This window comes from Eleutherodactylus coqui, chromosome 8, assembly GCF_035609145.1.
Source record: "Eleutherodactylus coqui strain aEleCoq1 chromosome 8, aEleCoq1.hap1, whole genome shotgun sequence".
Lineage (NCBI taxonomy): Eukaryota > Metazoa > Chordata > Amphibia > Anura > Eleutherodactylidae > Eleutherodactylus > Eleutherodactylus coqui.
The window spans coordinates 95,587,968-95,609,753 of record NC_089844.1 but is presented as its reverse complement, the minus strand read 5'-3'; the positions used below and the strand labels follow the sequence as shown (position 1 = coordinate 95,609,753).

At 40.5% G+C, this 21,786-nt stretch overlaps 1 protein-coding gene across 4 annotated transcripts in view; it reads right to left on the bottom strand.

Annotated features, from left to right (window-relative positions):
- Positions 1 to 21,786, bottom strand: part of PARD3B (par-3 family cell polarity regulator beta) — a 1,131,600-nt gene that overhangs the window by 273,974 nt on the left and 835,840 nt on the right. For all 4 annotated transcript variants that reach the window (XM_066576076.1, XM_066576075.1, XM_066576074.1 and 1 more), the window contains one exon: positions 18,353 to 18,488. In XM_066576076.1, coding sequence (XP_066432173.1) covers positions 18,353 to 18,488 — 136 coding nt within the window. The remainder of the gene's footprint in view (positions 1 to 18,352; positions 18,489 to 21,786) is intronic.

Here is a 21,786-nt window from a genome sequence, read left to right as displayed (position 1 = left end):
GGTGTGGCTTTAACAGCTGAAGCAGAGGATTGCGGAGTTCTCGCATTGTAGTCAATGATAACGGCGCTGCTGCCGCCGGCCCAGTTGAAAACAATGGGCAATATCGCAAAAAGATAGAACATGCTGCGACTTTTTTCCTGCTTAGCATCAAAACACAGTGCCATGCAAAAAAACATCGCAAATATGAATGAACCCCTTCAAAAGAATGGGCTTCATATCTGTGCGAGATTTGTGCGTCTCTCAGCACACAAATCTCGCACGATTTTGACGCCAGTGTGAAGGCAGCCTAAATAAGAGCTTCAGGTGTCCATACAGGGTTAAAGCAGTGGACCTTGTCTGGGCTAAAGTAGTGAACCTCATCAGTCAGCAGTGGGCCTTCAATTGGTGTTGCCAAGATACTGTACCTCTCTGTCTTTTTTTCTCTCTGCTCTTCTGACACTTAATACACTGAAGCAAAATATTTTAACACTTAAGACAAAAAATAATCCGTGCCAGGGACTAATATTACAAATGTGTCAGTTTAGTTAGGATTCCACTTTTTGGTCACCTCAGTTGTATCAGTACTCTTAGTGTCTATGGTGTCAAACCAAATATTTGACCAGGACACCAGATTTATTCATTTTTCTCTAGGGGATGGTTAGCCAATTAAAAGTGGCGATTTACCAAATATATCGGATTGAACTAATGCAAGGGTTGACTTGTGAGGATTCCCTCTGTGTCCTTTATTTTAGAACTGATGTTTGAATATTGGAAAAAAATGGTGGAAATGTACAAACAATTGGCATTTCCAACACCAATCTCAGCATAATTTCCACTTGCACAGAATGTGAAAAATATATGAACAGGTGCATGTCTCTTCATATCCTAGGTGCATCTCAGCTGCTCTGTTCACGGACATGCCAAGCAGAAAAGTTGCAAAATCTTTGCACAAGTGGGACTTGCTGAATTCTGGTGTGAAGTGTTCTGCCACAGATTAGACTTGTGAGGAAAGGGGAGTCTCTGTCCCTGATGTGGGTGTGACTATGGGGCTTAAACACTATAATATAGTTCACTAATATGCAGTTCTATTTCACGCTCACCACTCTACAAACTGAGCATAATACATACCCATAGATAACATGGACAAGCTGCAATTTAGATCTGTGGAGATACATATGGCTTCTTCAGTGCAACAAGGCAACACTATTTAGGTCTTAAACGCTAGTGCGCACATATACAGGGCTTAAGAGTTACAAACAAAAATAAAGAAATAAGACAAACACAAAATGTGCAAAAATAGTTCCAAAAATAAAAAAGGAGAAAAAAAATCTATGTGGTAAAATCCCTTATCTGTTCCCAGTGACATGAGCAAAAAATATGCACATATCCAATTGGATGGGATCCCCAAGTTGTGTCATCCGTTGTCAACAAGGCCATCCTGTTTATACCCTAAAGGTCCCATACGCCTTCAACAACTATCAGACGAATGATTCTTCGTTTGCCAGAAGTTAACACCAGCTCCACTATACACATATTTTTAGGGAGGTAAACCCCAGATAGACAGACTTTGGCAGCAACTGTAGTCAAATTTGACATGACTGAGATAGCTTTCTGAGACAAATGATCTTATTTTTACGCCATTGAAAAGCTGTTAATTTAACACGACAAAATCCATTGAAAGGGCAAATAAACTGTAGCACAGAAAGTTATGATAACACATTAAGATTCAAGTAAAACTTTGGGGTACAAAAGGATTGGGCTTTGAAATTCAAGGCCCCCAGATCCTTCTTTCCTCCAATAACATCTGTCAGGGTAGGTTTAGCAGCTCCATACACAGAGGGTTGACTGGCTCCGACAATATTGGCAGATTTGGAAAACTAAACTGTAGTATCTATGAGAGCCTTTAGGCAAGGGCAGACTGAAAGAGTGACCTTCCTCCTTCCTGTGTGAGCCCACTGGGAGAGCACTTCATTACCTTGGCATTAGCAAGCATAAACCAACTATTTCCAAGTAACTTATGAAATATTATGTTATTCTACAATAGAGGATCAGCTACACACCATTTTACCACTTGATGATCAGATAGATAATAAACATGACCCATTTAATCATCAGAGTGGAACAAATATTAATATGTCCAAAAGTATTAGGATAACTATTAAGTGTTTGCACTTGACTGAAAGGTTGAGACATACATACCAGGGTTCTGGTGCTTATACCGAGATAGATCCTAAGAGAAACTTTGAAAACATATTTTAAGATAATAATATTCTTTATACAGTGTCATCATATTCTGCAGCGCTTTACAAATCAGAGGGTACATGCAGAAATGAACACTACAGACATTACATCCAATATTAAACCAATAATAAAATAGAACAGGAGGAATGAGGGCTCTGACCACTGGAGTTTACAATCTATGAGGACTGACACATAAAAAAACAAGTACTTTTTCAGTTCAATGGTCCTGTCCCCTTATATAGATAGGATACTATACATAATACTATGTGTCGGTCACCAGCCAGTATTATATATCTACATAAGTATGTATGGAATGAGGGGAATGGCATGATCCGGTTTGGATTGAAAGTGTAGAAAAAAGGTAAATGGGGAAGAGTTAGATTAAGGGATGTGATATGTCTCTCTAAAGAGATGTGTTTTTAGGGTTCAGTAAAAATTGTGGTTGTTCGGAAATAACATGCTTGTCTTGGGCAGCGCATTCAGACATTCAGAGGGCTGGAGCAACTCAGGAAAAGTCTTGGAGATGGGAGTGTGAGGTTCAGACTACAGAGGAACTTAGTCTGAGGTCATTCACTAAATAGTGAGCACGGGTAGGGTGGTAGACCGAGATGAAGGAGAAGATATAGGGAGGTGAAGCATTGTAGAGAGCTTTATGGATGCCGGTGAGAAGTTTAAATTTAATTGGCACTGTTGACCACAAACTCCTCAGTATGTTTTGTTCCATTGGACTAAAGACTGGTTCTCCTAATACCTATCCAACCGCTCATTTAGTGTCTGCTTTGCTGGCTCTACCTCCCCTCTTCTTCCGCTTGCTGTTGGGGTCCCCCAGGGCTTGGTTCTTGGCCCCCTCCTCTTCTCCATCTACACAGCCCCCATTGGACAGCCCATCAGGAGATTTGGCTTTCAGTATTATCTCTATGTTGGCGACACTCAGTTGTACACCTTTTCCCCTGACATCACAGCAACATTCCTCCAGAATGTCACCAACTGTCTGTCCGCTGTCTTTAACACCATGTCCTCTCTGTACCTAAAACTGAACCTCTAAAAAACTGACCTTCTCCTGTTTGCGCCCTCTACTAACCAGCCTCATCCTGACATCTCCATCTCAGTATGTGGCACCACCATAACTCCCAGACAGCACAACCGCTGCCTTGGTGTTATATTCAACTCCGATCTCTCCTTTATCCCTTATATCCAGTCTTTCGCCAGAACATGTCGGCTGCACCTCAAGAACATCGCAAGAATCCGCCCTTTTCTCACCTTGGACACGTTAAAAACACTCACTGTTGCTCTCATCCCCTCTCGACTCGATTATTGCAACTCACTGCTGATCGGCCTCCCCTGCACCAGACTCCCCCGTCTCCAATCCATCCTGAATGCGGCAGCCAGGCTTATCTTCCTGTCCAGCCGCTACTCGGATGCCTCTGCCCTGTGCCAGTCACTACACTGGCTGCCTGTCAAATATAGAATACAATTTAAACTCACCACCCTCATCCACAAATCCCTCCACAGCACCGCGCCACCATACATTACTTCCCTCATCTCAATTCACCACCCAGCCCATGCCCTCCGCTCTGCTAACGAAATCAGACTAAGTGCCCCTTTAATAATAATAAATAATAATCTTTATTTGTATAGCACTAACTTATTCCACAGCGCTTAATTCGAACCTCTCATTCCCGCCTCCAAGACTTCTCCAGAGTAGCACCAGTCCTCTGGAACGCGCTACCAAAAGCTATCTGGACAATCACTGACACACTAAACTTCAGGTGTGCTCTAAAAACTCACCACTTTAGGGAGGCATACGATATCCCCTAAACCAAACTCCTCTGTACTCCGCCTGATAACATGTTCCCTGTCCTACCGACTGCAATTCCTGCTAGCCGTAATCAATCGGACCCTTTATCTTCTGTATCACCCCATTATTTGTAGTATGTAAGCTCATAGGAGCAGGACCCTCACCCCTACTGTTACCATCCAGAGGCGTAACTTGAAGCTCTCGGGCCCCAATGCAAAACTTGTAACAGGGCCCCCAACTATAATGCTTTACTTATAGTACTGGGTTCCCTATATGAAGAAGAGAGGCCTTATGGGCCCCCCTAAGGCTCCTGGGCCCGGGTGCAACCGCATCCCCTGCATCCTCTATAGTTACGCCCCTGTTTCCATCAATTGATTACTTCATGTAACCGTGGTCTTGTTTTTATTTCCCCTGTCTTGTAAGCGTTGTGGAATATGTTGGTGCTATATAAATAAAGATTATATAAAGATTATTATTATTAATTCCATAGTGCATGGGCAACCAGTGTAATGACTGGCACAGGATGGAGGCATCAGTGAAGCACTTATATAGAAAGATGAGTCTGGCTGCTGCATTCAGGATGGATTGGAGAGGAGAGAGTTTAGTGAGAGGAAGACCAATTAATAGCAAGTTGCAGTAATCAAGCTGAGAATGGATCAGGACAACAATAAGAATTTTAGCTGCTTGAAAGAATGATGCATTCTGGAGATGTTCTTGAGGTGTAGGTGACATGAATGTGCAAGTGATAGAATCTTAGAAGTGAAGGAAAAGTCAAAGACAAATATGACATCAAAGTGAGTAAAAGAAATGAAAAAGGAGGGTGGAGCAAGACCCAGTGAGGGTAGTGGAATATTTATGGAGTACAAAGAGTTTTCAATGATTGAGTATTTTGAATGGTGGAGGTGCTGCCAACTAGATGACGCTCCACCAGTGTGGGCGTAAGTGTAGCGAAAAGGATGTGAAAAGAACTGGTATGGAGGCGCAACACTCTAAGCTACTAGAAGATGTAGCTCAAAGTCCAATGTGTGATGGTGAAAGCGCTTCTTTTTTATTATTTTTTCAGAAATTAAAAACCAGCAATGGAATACGCATTTCGGGGAAGAACCCCTTCGTCAGTTCAGCTGGATAGGACAACAGGATGCCTAGGGGTGACACGATTCCGAAGATGTATAGGATGTGTCGGAGGTCCTGTGTGCAGGAGGACAGGGGAGCACTTTTTTCTAGGCAATTAGACGAGAGTACACCAGACATTCCAAGAGTTTGGAGATGAAGGAGAGTTTGGAGATGAGTTGGTAGTTGTCAGCATAGAACAGGTGAAGAGTTGCCTTTTTTAGTAATAGGGAAATAACTGCATGTTTGAAGGAGAAGGGAAGGATACCAGAGGAAAGAGAAAGGTTAAATATTGTATTGAGGTGACTGATGAGAGCCAGGGAGAAAGAGAGAGTGGATGAGATGTGATGGAATAGAGTTAGTGATGCAGGTAGTAAGGTGAGAAGAAGAGAGGAGCCTGGTGACTTCTTCCATTATTGGGTCAATTGTTGAGAGTCAACTAGAGATGGTGTGGGAGGGAAGTTAAGTAAAGTTATTAGGCGTTTGAGATGCTATTTCCTGCAGGATATTGTCAATTTTCTTTTTGAAGTAAGTGGTTAGGTCTTAAGCTCTTAGATTGGTCATAAGTGATTGTACTTTGTCTAAGGAGGAAGTGAAAAGTCTCGAAAAGCCTTTTTTGGGTTATTGGATAGTGAGGAGATGAGAGTGGTAAAACAGGATTGTTTAGCATGGTAAAGGGCAGAGTAGTAAGTACAGAGTGTAAACAAATCTTACTGCATGTTGAAGATATCAAGAGTGCAGGTCTATTTACACAACACATACAAGAGTCAAGTCTGGAGAAAGTTTATCATAACATAGCTTTGGAGACAGTTTGGGGTTGGTGGAGGAAATTGGCATTTGTATAACATGTTGACCACCTAGTCTCCAGTATAGAATTATTGCTAGAGTCTAAACATCTTTTTAAAAATTACTCCTCAACAGTTTAGGTTCACTACAGGACTGTTAGGGCATAAATCGTTGTGCCTATGAATACATTAAAGTATGAATTCATCAAGACCAATATGAAATGTGCTGGTCTAGCACATGCCACATATCGTATCGGGTCTATATTTGAGTATTTTTTCATAAGTAGTCAATTATGTAGCAGAACATCAGTCAAATGATACAGCAGGGAGGGTGGAGGCAAATTGCAAGTAAAGGCTATGTGATTAGTTGATCAGATTTAGAGCAGCGTGAAAGGATTCCCTTGGAGACTTCTCATTATCAGAGATAGATGAAAATCATCTCACTTTAGGGTGAAATGTCAAACGTTGCATGTTCGGCAGGTGCAGGTAGTAATGTTCTCAGAGAGGAGCATTGCGATTAGTATTCCAAGCTTGTTCACTGTACAATGTATTGCTAAGCAACTCTTGGGTTTACCTGACCCCAGTTCATGTAACCAACTGTGTCTCAACATGCCTTGTTGGTTAAAAGTTTAGAGAGAAGACATCTCACACTAGAAACTAATTTACCCAGTGGAGACTAAATCAATCTCTCTGGAGCAACCTGTATTCTCCAACTGATCCTAATATACGCCCATAACAGCTTCACCATGTAAAAACTTTGTGTCAAGAGCTTCAGATACTCTTGTCTTTCACGACAAGTTAACCCCTTTTGCCAGATGTGTGGTATGCAAACTGCTTTCTTGTAATTAAAAGCATTGCCATTGCGTTATTAGTCATGATGGTAATTATTAGAAATACTGCAAAGCCAACATTTTGCTTTCTTCTGTGTAGTGATTTTTATCAGCGGACGCAGTAACACAAAGTTTATGGGCTGATTCTAAATGAATTACAGCCCTGTCATCGGGATGACAGTTCGTTTACGATTAACTCATTTGGACATCATTAGACAAACATCACTTCAATGAAGACATGGTGTGAACTACCTTCCGGAGAGCAAAACATTTTGCAGACAACCTCAGCATAAAAGAGTGATGTGATTTAGTGCTCACTTGAGATAACCTCAAAGTATATGGAGCATCTCCTGCATGATAGGGCAATGAGGAAAGGCACAGAAAAGGGTTTATCCTTCAAATGGTGATAGTGACCCATCTCTGTACAGTGTCAACCTTATTAGAGTAATAAAAGTTGTGTTATGGCCCAGTGAAGGTTGGACAGAAGCTTCTCTCATTACTGTGAAACATATTAAACCGATAAAAGATAAATTACAGTCCAGATGGGATTCACTAGTCAAGTTGAGGGTAAGAAAACAAGCAAATAAGAAAAAACAAACAAATACTGAAAAACTCTAAGGGGTGCATTCACGCGTGCTGGGTTTTTTTACGTTTCCCTATCACACAATTTCAGCAAATAGCACTGTGGTTTTAGTGATTATCATGTCATTTGTCTATTGGCTAAATTGGGTGGGGATTTTCTAGTAAGGACATTCAATTTAATTGTGCAAAAACAGCACTCAGGAGCTTGCAGCACCATATTAGAATAGGAATGTTTAAGCCAAAATGTGCTTGGTTGGCTTAGGGGGTAGTGTGGCATTGCACCTTTGCAGGTGAAATAATCATCAGGCTTTACTTACTTATATGGCGATCGGATGCTGAGTGGTAGTGAAGTTTGACTTATGGAAATTGCATTCAGAAGAGAACACCTGGAAGTTTAGTATCCCCTAAGCCAAATAAATGTATTTTGACTTATACATTCCTATTTTGATATAGTGCTACAAACCCTTGAGCGCTATTTTTTTCTGTCTGCTTTGGAGCTTTCGTAGTTGTACAAAGACTGTTTAGGGTCTTTGGGAGTATTAATGCTTCCCGAATGGGCATTCATTTTAACAGGAGCAGCGGCCACCCCTATTTATTTAGGGCATTGGAGGAACTAAGGTAAATAAGGAAGATGAAACAATATCTCTGCAGCGCCACCTATTGGAAAGCAGCAAATCAATGGCAGACCCTTTATACAAGTCTTTATAACAATGATTGGGAATTGAAAACTAAAAGCCAGAAAACCATACACATACAGTTTTGGGGTTTTTGACCCTTATCAACGTGCAGTAGGTTTTTGATTTGGCTAGTGAGAAGCCTAAGGACCCCGAAACAGCTATATGTGTATGGCCTTATAGGTCACCTCACTCATCTCTTAGGTGTCTCCTCATACACCTTCTACCTACTGCTCTCCTTAACGAGAGATGATACCCTTCTTGACCCATGTCAGAGGCTGGAGTTGTAGGTTCAAATCTGACTATGGGCAACATCTGGATGGAGGTTTTGAAAGTCCATGCAGACGTTACCCTTGATGGGATTTGAACTTAGTACCCCAGCACTAAGGCAACAGTGCTAACAACTGAGCCACATCTCTTATTAGTAAAAAGATTTTCTGTCGAAGTTTACTAAAAATCGGAGCAGGATGACCTGATCTCGTTTTGCAAATACTGTAAAGTTGTAGTGTGCACAAAAAGTGACTCTTTTTAGCCCGCTCTGTGCATGTGCGCTCCCATAGAGATGAATGTGAGATCTCAAGTACAAAGCAGACAAAAAAAAAAAGAGTCACTTTTTGTCCGCACTCCAACTTAACAGGGACACAGAACAGAAACGGGGGACGTATAGAGTATCAAAACTCTCCATTTCCCGACCTTAGTGGCCCAATAAGTAGTTCATGGGCTCAAAAATCAGGGAACGGGGAGCACTGTTTCATATGCATTGTATCCATCATTCCTGCATAATGAATGTGCTATAACACTTTTTTATTTACACAGCTTATTAAGAAAACAGGCTGTGTCCCTGTTAAACTGTTAATAAAAACGTGTTATAGCATTGTACATTCATTGCGCAGGAACGTGACATGTGACGAGTAAGAGGAAGTGCTCCCCTTTCCTTGACCTTTGAGCCCCATAATGGTGGAGAGTACGAGGGAGGACAACATACTACTGATATTTATTATTTATCCCATAGTGATACAAGGAATTTCCCGTACCAAGAAGCCAGGTTTCTTGGAGACGGTCCAGCGCTGCAGGAGGAGCTGCCCAGCCTACGGCAGTGGGTGCCTAGGGTCCTCGCCCCTGAGCTTCAGGTTACTCCACCTTGTTTGCGTTGGGTCCTTGCAATAGAAGGTGTCAAGCATCCTTTCCAGCGACTGCATAATTTGGATGTGGATCCGTTCTTTCCAAAAAGTTGTATTCTGATAAAGCCTGTCTAGCATGTTGCAATCCTGCTGGAACATTAGCTGGACTAAAATGTACTGTCTCCCAGCAGCCCAGTAAAAACAGTGTTCTTTTTTTGTAAACTTATATATACAGTTGTACACGTTTTAATAAGCTATTTTTACTTTTATACAAACTTGTATAGTTTTATTAAGTTATTTACAGTTTTTCTTTATTAAAGCATTCAGACTGTGTTTGTGTTATTTATTTTATTTATTATGGGATTTTCTGGGCATGCGAAACACAAGCATTGGGCATATGGGTTTAAAGGGAGTCTGACAGCTGGAACAAGCTATCCAAACTGCAGGCATGATGTTATAGAGCAGGAGGAGCTGAGCAGATTGTATATAGTTTTATGGGGAAAGATTCAGTGTAAATTGGGTTTTATTCATTTATATCTCTGCACATCCTGAGCTGAACAGTCCAATGGGCGGAGCTATCAGTGATTGACAGCTATCTGTGTATAATTGTGCATACAGGGGTAACTGTCAATCACTGATACGACTGCCTATTGGACTGTTTAGCTCGCAATGTGCAGAGATATAAATGAATAAAGTACAACTTATACTGATTTTTTCTTTATTGTCACTGAATTAAGTTCAGCACAAACAAACATACAAGTCTATAGGCAGAACAAAAGATATGTTTTTTTTCTAATATATGCATAAATGACCACTATTCCCCTTCTAATAACAGCTATTCTGCTTACCCATCATCTTGTTCTTGCTACAAAGACCCGCATCACCTTTTATTAAATGTGTAATAGACATACCTAAAATGAGAGATCATTTTTACAACAGAAACCTAAATGTGTCTCGAGTCAAAACGATTAAATGTACCCGGTTCTGTCTTATAACATCAGAAAACTAAGTGTTTTCTGTACCGTAAGTGTAAAGATATTTACTTAAACCTTAAAATTCCTTTAAGGATATTACTAGAGCATTTGAATTTTTATTCTTCGGTGAAATTATACTTTAGTCTGGTACTGTCTGTTATCACCATCAATCTGTAAAACTGCCCTGGATAAGATTTCAGTCTTCTCATTCCACTCCTCCCTCATCAAACGTATCCTCATTTCACCTGTCATAGATTTGTTGAAGCTGAGGAAACAAGCAGCAGAGTCATCCATGTGAACGATACCTTAATTACACATGGTAGGCGACAAATGAAACTGTGACTGTGCTGTAAACTGTGTATAAACTGCACCATTTATCTCTAAAACTATTTTTGTCCTTACAGGAACAGCTATAAACAACATTTTCTTAAGCAATCAAAATTTAGCACTTTTATCAGCAGGTAGAGCAAACAGTATTACAGAATAAAATCATCACAGCAGTTTTAAAGGAAGACTATCCAAAATAGTTCAGAATTTAGCTTTCAACATAAGCACAAGCACATACAGTGATTGTTGGGTCCGATTTGGGTTTTGGTGCTGTAGTAGTTTGTAATACCCATCATCAGGGCCCTAAAAGCAGTGCTGCTGTCAGGGACTCAGGAAAATGAGTCTATTCAGTTGGACCCCACTAAAAGTATCATATATAAATATATTAAAAGGTATATATAGAAGAGCGCTCACTGAAAGGATAGTGAAGGGTACAGCTGTTAAGCAGATCCAACTTCTAGAGTCTGGGGGCTTCGATCTTCTCAGATGGAACCAAAGATTGTAGGTGCTTTTAAGAAATCTCACATGATCTGTGAGAGGGCAGCCAGAGGAAACTCCGATCACACGGTGAGGGAGACAAAGTTCAATGCAAGGAAAAAAAGGAAAAATCCTCAGCGCTCACACCATGCTATATGCAAAGGATGAATAAATGGAGAGATTGTGGAACTTACTTGGAAGATATATAATATATTATCCTCCTTACTTTCCTATCTATAGGGAGGCCAAAATATACCAAAATTCCCTCTATTATTCTAGATGCCCATTGAATGTACACAGTGGGTATCAAATGGAAGATAGAAGAGTGAGGAAATCCAAGGCCACCTGACTATTTGACTTCATGGGGCCCATATATTCCGAATGACAGCTATCAATAACTAGCACCTAATTTTGGATGGCTCATAAACTGTAATGGGTCTCCAAATATGAGCTTTTATCTCTTATAAAACATAATGTAATGCTTAGGATATCTATACACATTGCAATACTACCAGGTTTGGACTGGCTCTCCAGAGGATCTGTAAGGTTCTCTTACAATATCAAAAACTGGTCATAACAGGGTCCGTGACATTTCGTACAGGGGGCCCCAACACTGGATTACATGCTGTTGCGGTTTATGTCTTTTAGGGCCGATATAGAAGATATTTCTGAATAGCTGTAAGATTGGTCTGAAGAAAATTAGAGAGCGGCTATCAAATTAATCACCCAAAAACAGGTACAATTGTATTGGAGAGAACGAAAAGAGTGTCAGAAAAAAGAAGAGATGGTTTTATAGTGCAATGCTACTTAATTAAATAGACGTGCGACTCTTATGGTGAGCTGTTGTAAGATAGGAAAATCTGACGCAGCCTAGTAGCTGCACATTGCTCATTAATACAATGCTGATGAATGTGGCAAATATTGCATAGCGAATAAATTCTGGTCCATTGCTTATTAAATAGTGTATTGAAGGCCAAAGGTGTCCTGGTCCAACAATATTACAATGTATAACTCATGTCAGATTTTGTTAGCCGTGTATACAATGTACAAAACCTTGCGTGGTCAGTGTAGTCACTTATGAATCCTAACCTGTAAAATCCTTTCAACTCCCCTCACTTTAGTCATGTACAATAAATAAAGGTTTGCCAAAACCACCGATTTCACATGGCACAGTGCATAGGCCCCCATATATTAGATATCTGGATATCTGGTACCCGGACTGTACTTGGAGGCCAGTTGGGGAAAATATAGATTTGGGGTTTTAATTGAACATGTAACATAGTATGTTAGGCTCAATGAAGACAATGTCCATCTAGTTCAGCCTGTTTCAACCCCCTAGTTGATCCAGAGGAAGGCAAAAACCCCAAGAGGTAGAAGCCAAATAGCCCATTTGGGGAAAAAATCCTTCCAGACTCCATAATGGCAATCAGAATAATCCCTGGATTAACCTCTAATAGTTCCTACCTGACTGTAAGACCCAGAACTACAAACCCCCTGGCCCCCCAATGCCTATATCCTGTAATATCCTTCCGCTCGAGAAAGACATCTAGTCCCCTCTTAAACTCCTCAATGGATTTTGCCATCACCACGTCCTCAGGCAGAGAGTTCCGCAGTCTCACTGCTCTTACAGTAAAGAACCCCCTACTGTGTTGGTGATGAAACCTGCTTTCTTCTAAACTTAACGGATGCCCTCTTGTTACCGACGCAGTCCTGGGTATAAACAGATCATGGGAGAGATCCTTGTATTGTTCCCTCATATATTTATACATAGCTATTTGATCGCCCCGTAGCCGTCTTTTTTCCAGGGTGAATAATGACATGCTTTTATTCTTGTATATATTATTCCTGTGAGAGATAAGCTGTTTGCAGAAGTGTTTTACAGCATCTAAATAACATGCATACATTACTCAGCCAATAGATCTCTTATGTGTTAGGCCAGCTTTAGTCATTTACATAGTCACATCTGAAAAGTTACTACTTACTGTTGAATGGCTGGATCTAGTAACATCAGAAGTATCCGGAATAGTACTCTGTTCTGCTACTAATTCTGTAAGAAAGGCTTTTCACAGAGCACTTTTGTGTAGCTTTTGACATATTTTGGGGATTTAGTTTTTGTGTCTATTCCTCGTTACAGCTAAAAGGAAAGACATACGAAGAACTGCACTGTGTAAACCTAGCCTTGGATTTATGTGGGTTTCCATTGACCTTGACTTCCAGCTAGTGTTGAGCGAACAGAACCAGTAGAACCTTGTTTTGGTGTTGAACTTTGCTAAAAGTTCAGTTTCTGCATGACCTTGAACCTTAGGTGGATTATCTCTGCCAAACCTTCTAAATGAAGAAAATGGTGGCCTATGCAGATATTGTCCTTGGTCATGTTTGAACCTAGGACCCTGGCACTAAAAGCAAAAGTGCTATCCACTGAACTACATTCGAGGATCACCACCACATTATGCACTAGTTTTAGGGGTATTGGTGAAGTTTTGGTTCTGTTTTGGTTCAAACTAATTAGATCTGTACCGAACTTTTTGCCAAAATTCACTGAATTAAACTTTTAAACAGTTCGCTCATCTCTACTTCTACAACTAAAATAGGGTGTTATTGCGATTGATTGGATTGTTCTTTATATCAACAAATGAGGTAACTTATGTCTACGAAAATACATGTAACAAATGGAAATTAAAAATGTCAACACTTTTTTACGTCATTAGGTTTTTGAAACAAATCACCCGGATTTTTAACATTTGCAAATACAGATTAGAAAAAAACAAAACACAATATTTTACAATGCCAGTTGTTCAGTATTACAGGTTCAGTTTAAAAAAAGCACCCCTTAATCTCATTACCATTCACAAGCCATCACATTTCTTTCCTTTTTAAAGTGGAAAATAACGTTGCAAAACGGTCTTACATTCAGACCTTTACTAACCAGGAATATAATTGGATGACTTCTGCAGGACAAGAGTTTCTTTTAACGACTGCACATAGCATTTAACAATAGGGAAAAGGTTGGCTGCAAAAAAGGTTTCGGAGAGGGATCATATTTTACATGCCATAAAACACTTTGGGGGAAAGTAACAGCACTCTGACAATCCACAGGTCTAATGCTTAGAGCAATCAATTTGCTAACTTTCCATGAAAACGTGGGAGTCGTTTACATAACTTTAAGCAGCATGCTAAATCCTGTACTATGTAATTCTGCTTATATATCTTTCTGTATACCAGTGCAGCGGCCCCTATCTGCACAGTAGAATAGTATAGTCCATGGTCTGACCTGTCCATAGTAATTGATGTCAGTCATGTGACCCATGGTACTCAACTGACATGAATAAGTCACTAGTAATTTATTGGGGGCCAGAACTCACACAACATTACTACCTGCAGCATCTCATCATGACTGCCAGGGTCTGTGGAGAAGCAGCTCGTATATTCTTCTCTCCATTTCTTCTGTGTGGAGCTTTATGTTCACTAAACTTTTTTAACAATATGACAACATTACCTGGAAATAGTCGTGTGTGTATTTTAAAAGTAACTAAGCACAGGAGGGGATCTTTACTGTAAGAGCAGTGAGACTATGGAACGCTCTGCCTGAGGACATGGTGATGGTGGACTCACGAAAATAGTTCAAGAGGGGTCCAGCTGCCTTTTTTCAGCGTATTAAAGTAACCTACTATTAAAGGGGTATTCTGGAAACAGACTAGTGTTTTAAAATCTATTATACATTATCACAATAAGTCATTTTGTAATAGGTTCACTGTACCTGGTCTAGCTACTTTCTTAATTTTCTATCTTATGTCTGAAAAATACCTCCACTTCCTTTGACATCCTGTCTGCATCCTCCCCTGTTCATAGCCTCCAACATCCTGTGAGCAGTGCATGATGGGAGGACAGAAGCGGAAGCACTGTGCTGTATGACTCCTGTGCAGTTTAGAGTCCGGACGGTCCTGTCTGTCTTCTTTAGTAGACTTTCTCTGGCACATAATATATCTATCACGAGGGCTCCGCAGTTGGTGTCATTTGCTGTTTTTTTGCGAAATTGTGGCTATTATTTTTTATTGTTTTTATCCTTTTTTGCTAATAAATTTGAAGGTGGAAGCTATACTATTATAATATATCTGGTCTCAGTTATTAATAGTGATCTTTTTGGCTAAGTCTGGAGAGCCATACTTTGCTGCTATCATAGTTTGGTGTGGATACAACATTTGTGCACTCGACATCTCATTTGTGTGAGTGGTGAGCCGCCTTAGTAATGGATTCATAGATCTGGATAGTTATAGGTCGGAGTTAACTGTCCCTATTTGGCACCATCATACCTGTAGCACATATGATATTCTTCAAAGTTGAACAAATGGTAAAGTATTCTAATACAGTTTAGGTGTTAATTGGAAAAATGAAAAATAAGTTTAACTAACATGCTCATTTACTACTATTTTATAAATACCAGAAATGATTAATGGAATAAGGCAGGGTTTGATAGTTTCTCCAATATTTGTAATTGGACATGAGCAAACATAAAAATCCTACACTTACAAGAGAGGTATGTTTAGTTCTGTCCATTAACATGGTTACAATGATGTGAAAGTAAATACAACAAAATTACTGCAATTTTGTAACAATTTGTCAGAGACTATTTTGTCACAATTCCTCGTGTTCTTTTTCAATTCCAACATAAAGCTGTAAAATGACAAATACATCTAAAATATGTTCCCATTCTGTGATGGAGCATCCTCTAATGTTGACAGACATATTGGTAAAAGTTTTAATAAAAAAAAGAATTGTGACATTATATGAGCTGTCCAAAGGCACCACACAATAATGTTACTTCCGACTTCCTAAAAGTGTCCAAATACCAGTTTAGAAATGTCACATCACATCGTCCAGAAATTATGATCCAAAATGACTCTATATATTGTCAATAAAGTTTTTCTCGGGGAACAAAACATAAACATTAGTTGGACAATCAAGCTATTTGGTTGCCTTTCAAAAAAACGTAAGCTCTTGTATAAGTCTGTATATGTATACACATTCTTGTCATTAACACCCAATCATTACTTCCTAAAAATATCCTGTATTTTTGACCCTCACCATAAAAACCGTAATATGTCACTGGTTAAGTAATATCCACTATGGCAGAAATATACACAGATTTAATCTGGTGACTCGGGGGAGCCGTGGGGAGGTATCTATAATTCTGCATAGATATCTATTTTATACTGCTGGCATAAATAGCAGGCAGCAATCTACATGTTTCAATTATGGGTGCTAAGCAATGGCTGAACACCAACATGGTGCACTTGTTTGCGGTTATCAGCCTTGCACTAGAATGAGGATGTGATAATACGCCACCATTTTATTCCTCCTTTGGAAATTTTGCATCTAACTAGCACATTTAAGTTACCTTTACAAAGGGCAACTGGCGAGTGCATAAGTGCCTGACAGCCGTCCTACAGACTGTTGCTCTTATACTTTTGCACAGGAGCAATGGTTGTTTTGTGAATGGAGGTGGAGCGGGCCAGAGACCTCTTCCAGCCATCCACCTCCATACACTGCAAACAGGCAGTCGCTCATAGATAAACAACTGCCTGTTTACATGGGCCGATGGCCACTGGGCTTTTAGCTGAGCTAAAAACCAAGCAACTCCGGATAAGGGCTCTTTCCCATGAGCGTAGGTGTATTTATGTGCACCCGCCAGCGCCGTAAAAAAGTGTGAACCGGCGCACAAATCTAATGTCTATGCGCCCATTCAAACGGAACGGGTCCGGCGAATATACGCCAGGGCCGCAATGCCTCCCCCTTACCAGCTCATCTCCTCTCTCCTTCCCTTCGGCTGTTTGCAATGGGAGTGGACGAGATGGGGGCGGAGCTAAGCACCCACCCCTCCCCTTGTCTGCAGCCCGTCCCCTTTCATTGCAAACAGCCGGAGGGTAGGAGAGAGGAGGAGAGAAGGGGAGGGAGTTTAGCAGTCACGCTAAGTGTGATCTGAGGCATTGGAATCCAAGGCATCAGATGGGAGCGTATATCGGCCGACTGTTAAAACGGCGGCCGATATACGCTCGTGTGAATAAGCCCTGAGTGAGAGATTTGATTGCTAAGTGTCCGGAAGCAGCCGCTTGTACACGGGATAACTATTGCGCAAATTTGCCATTTCCAGAGATTATTCGGTCAACAATCCCCCCGGTGTAAAGGTATCTTTAGACCTTATTCACACATTGCAGTTTTTGTGCAATTTTACAAATGTATCTTCTGTAATCAACCAGGACTGGAACATAAAGAGAAGAAAAGTATATCTGAACAGATCTTATCTCATTAGTGAAGTGGAATACGAGTTTATCCTAATTATACAGGAAAATCATATAGCGGTAGTGCTTCAATGTATTTGTTGAATTTCCTACCTATATGCATAGTATATAGCAACCCCTATTTATTGCAATATGACCCTGTTGTCAGTCAGTAGGAAGTGATTGCTCGGTTTCTGTATCTCCTTTACTGGGAGAGCAAGAAGATAATGGGGATAAAACTGGGGGCAGGGAACTCAGGATGGGACGCTATACAGTTTAAGCTATAAGCCTTAATGGTCAAGCATCTTGGTATAAAATCCATATAGACATATTGAGCTCACATGTCCTAGCAAGCCCTGCAGGTTCAGTGTCCATACAGCACATATTCTGCTCAACTTAAAGGGGTTGTCCCGCACCGAAACGTTTTTTTTTTTTCAAACCCCCCCCCCCCCCCCCGTTCGGCGCGAGACAACCCCGATGCAGGGGTTAAAAAAGAACACCGGACAGCGCTTACCTGAATCCCCGCGCTCCGGTGACTTCTTACTTACCTGCTGAAGATGGCCGCCGGGATCTTCTCCCTCGGTGGACCGCAGGGCTTCTGTGCGGTCCATTGCCGATTTTAGCCTCCTGATTGGCTGGAATCGGCACGTGACGGGGCGGAGCTACACGGAGCCGGCATCCTGCACGAGCGGCCCCATTGAAAAAAGAAGAAGACCCGGACTGCGCAAGCGCGTCTAATTTGGCCATTAGACGCCGAAAATTAGGCGGGCTCCATGGAAACGAGGACGCTAGCAATGGAGCAGGTAAGTGAAAAACTTCTTATAACTTCTGTATGGCTCATAATTAATGCACAATGTAAATTACAAAGTGCATTAATATGGCCATACAGAAGTGTATAGACCCACTTGCTGCCGCGGGACAACCCCTTTAAGATATGCAGGAAAAATATGGCATGGTCTATTTGGACAGCCATTTTTCGCTTTGTTTGAAGTTTTCTACTGGCATAATTACTATGGTAATAATAATAATAGGTGGTGTGCAATACTCCTCTGTATGTATGACATGGCTACCAAAGAGTAGGAGCTCTCAGTCACATTCGGAACCAGCAAAGGTTTCTTGTCCTATTTTGAGTCCATACAGTCATTTAAAATTCATTTCTATACTATGCAGTAAACTTACCCAACTCTGATCATATTCTAGAAACCGTCCTGCCACATCCTCGCTTTCATACAGGGGAAAACCTTCCCGTTTTGCCTGCTGATACTCCATCCGTAGCTGTTGGATACGGTCTACATTCCCAGATGTGGAGTGACCACTAAAAAAAATAATAAAAGCAATGTATAAAATGCATATTTATAAGCAGTCTTGCTGAAAGGTACTGCTTGCTCCACTGCAAATCGTTAATGTTTACAGACATTATTTGCAATGAAGCCTGTTACCATCTGGATGTTGAATAATGCTCATATTAGGAGTTTAACTGCTGCAGAATAAAAATGAGTATTTCAGACAATGAAAATATTCCTTAGCTTATCTATAAACGAGATGGCCATGAATATTCAGTGTTATGCAAACAATGGTGCAAACAGCATTCCCACTGCCCAAAAGCAATAACAATCCTGGGTGAACAGAGACAAAAAATTATAAATCTCCAAAGAAGTCAACACCTGCATGGAAGGGGTTTCTTCATGCACCGAGAGCAGATTTTTGCTGTAGTCTCCATAGAAATAGGAATAAAAATCTCATTTTCCTGCTGGAATCAGGAGTGCAGAATTGTCCAGCTTTTATTCGCAGGTCTCTGGTTAGAGTTCATCATTCATATGCACCCTGCTTTTACATAATGACCTTTTCCAACCCACAACTAAGCAGTATTGTGTTCAAAACCTAAACTCTTCCAAATGTCACACGGCAGGATATAGATGGAAATGATATTGTTCATCTAAGTCATTGGAATCAATATACCGGGGATTCTGTCACCGGCAAAAGGATTAAAGAGAAGGTTGACAGCAACATGACAAGATAACCTACAAAATCCCTAAACTCAAACACAACATCAATAACTGACTGAAATGTGCTATTCTCAAGAAGTACATACTCTTCTGTGATGAAGTCTAGACACTCTGTTTTGTGCTCAGACATGGGCTTTATGCCTGGATGGGTGACTTGGCTACCCATTAGTGCAGAAACAGAAATGAGGTGAAACTTTAAAAGGTTTGTAAACATGTAAATATACCTCATATGAATGCTACTTGATAACATTTTGTGCGTGAGCTAATAAGTATTGTATACACTGACATGCAAAAAATCATGGGACAAGAACTAATATCATGTAAGACGTCCTCTAGCCACGCAAAGTGCAGCAACTTGATGTAGTATCAAATCCACATTTGAACAAAAGACATCTAGAGCGATGTTGAGCCATGTGGTCTGGATATTCCCCCATGGCTCTATGGTATTTGTTGGTGCAGGATCTCGGATGCAAATTAACCTCTTCACCACATCCCATAAATGCTCGATTTGGCTCATATCGAGCAGATGAGTAGACCAAATCCATAAGAACATATTCTACACCAATATGGAATCCCTATCAGCATACACAGTGCCTTGTTGACATCTGGGTTTGATGGCTTTGTGGGGTCTACGTCACAGACGAACCCTACCATCAAACTGAAACAATTGGTACTGTGACTCATCGAACCACGCCATATGTTGCCAGTCCTCTACCGTCCAGTTTGCAACCTCACGAGCCTAGATGAGGCAGTGTGTCCAGTGTCATGGTGTTAACAGAGGTTCTCTGGTGGGTCTTCTGCACCCATATCCCATGGATGCTGTAGAACCCTACACTGACCTGTGGTTTATGTTTATAGGGTCTCTTGCAATGAATGTTTATGATTTCTGCCAGTCACTTGTCTGTTCACACGGATGATTCTAGTCAGATGCTGCCAATCACATCCATTAAACACAAGTAGATGCGCTACCCACTGTGGATGGTAATACCTTCCAGGATGCTAGATGCTGTGAGAAGAACATCGTAATGCCTCCTTTAGTTTGTACAAAAAATGTTCAAAGTCATGCATGCTGTACAGTGAGACTTTCCCGATGAACAGAGTATAAGGCACCCATGTGAACCTGCAGGCTTCCGAGATTTAATTTGGGCACTGGGGATTTATTAGCGGAAGCTTTCCAATGACAGGGAACATCCTTACCTGTAGCTACTATCAGGAAGTCTTATGGATGAACTGGACAAATTAACTATATATATTTGTGCAATAGTTGAGTTAATTAGAACGCATTATACAGTAAATTGTTAAATACCCAAGCATGTCAGTGTGAACCCCAGATACTAAACCTTCCCTCATCAACGTCATTATCAAAGATGTCCGTGAGACCCATCAAAAGGAAATAAATCTGGAAACAACCTTCAAAGCTACAAACTCTTAAAGAGTTGATGAAGCAATGCTCAGGATATGATAATTGGATATAACTGTGCTGCCCCGGATATACCCATCAACGAAACAGTTAAATTGAGTAATAAACGGAGAAATACACTGCAGCAATTTAAATGCTGGAAGTTCATTTTAATGTTTTGCATAAAGATGTGGTAGAAGAAACCTTTTTCAGGATCTCCACCAATATGTTGAGCGAGCTTTATTCAATGTGGCAGATCTAATCGGGAGTCATTTACATTTATAGTAGAACAATGACTGACTGCATCTTTAAAAGGCCAAGTCTGTCTGAAATTAAATACAAAACCACATTATTGGCAATGATAAACAATAACATACCTTAATATTATGCTGTATAGCCATTCATATTCCCTGCAGTAATGAGCTAGAGGACAATAGTTTTGAAATCAGAAATGGTGCAGCGTCCAGACTTACTTATCTCCATATTTTCATATATATATATATATATATAATGATCAAACCAACAGTTGTGTCCAACGAGCGGAAATGTCTGTGTTTCTATGATCAGAAAGTGATCATTCATGTTGATTTTTCAGTATATAGGGAAATCTGTTCATGACTTGATCGTTCTCGGAAAGATAAGTATATGACCTTCTCTGCACTCCGGATGGGAAGCCTCTTCACGGATTGCGAGACATTTGTCTGGTACTGTATATGGCAGCCTTTGTAGGACATAGGGTTCATTTTACAATCTCAGAAAAGGTATTATTATATAAGAAATATTGTCCAGTTACCATTTACATAGTATACTTTAGATTATTAGGCTCATCTGCAGAACAGAAACATTATAGGCATACAAAATACTGTAATTTTTCGCCAGAAGACCACAGTTCAACTGGATGTCAATGGTTAGTTGATTGCCATAGACACATAGATCACGAGTATACCTCTTCATGGTGCCCTGACTACATTATGTGTATATCTATGGCAGACAATTCCAAGCAATTGTTTAAGTGTGTTATTACATTTTGGGTGATGCGCTATAGCAGCGGCTCAGAACCCCATTCTGCGTGGCGCTCTATGTGAGTACTGGATTATAACTATATGCACTGGCAATGTAAATCATTACAGACATGTCCCAGCCACCAAACAATGCCAATTTGAATGGCATAACACAATTTTGAGCAGCAAATATTTGTAATTTTAATG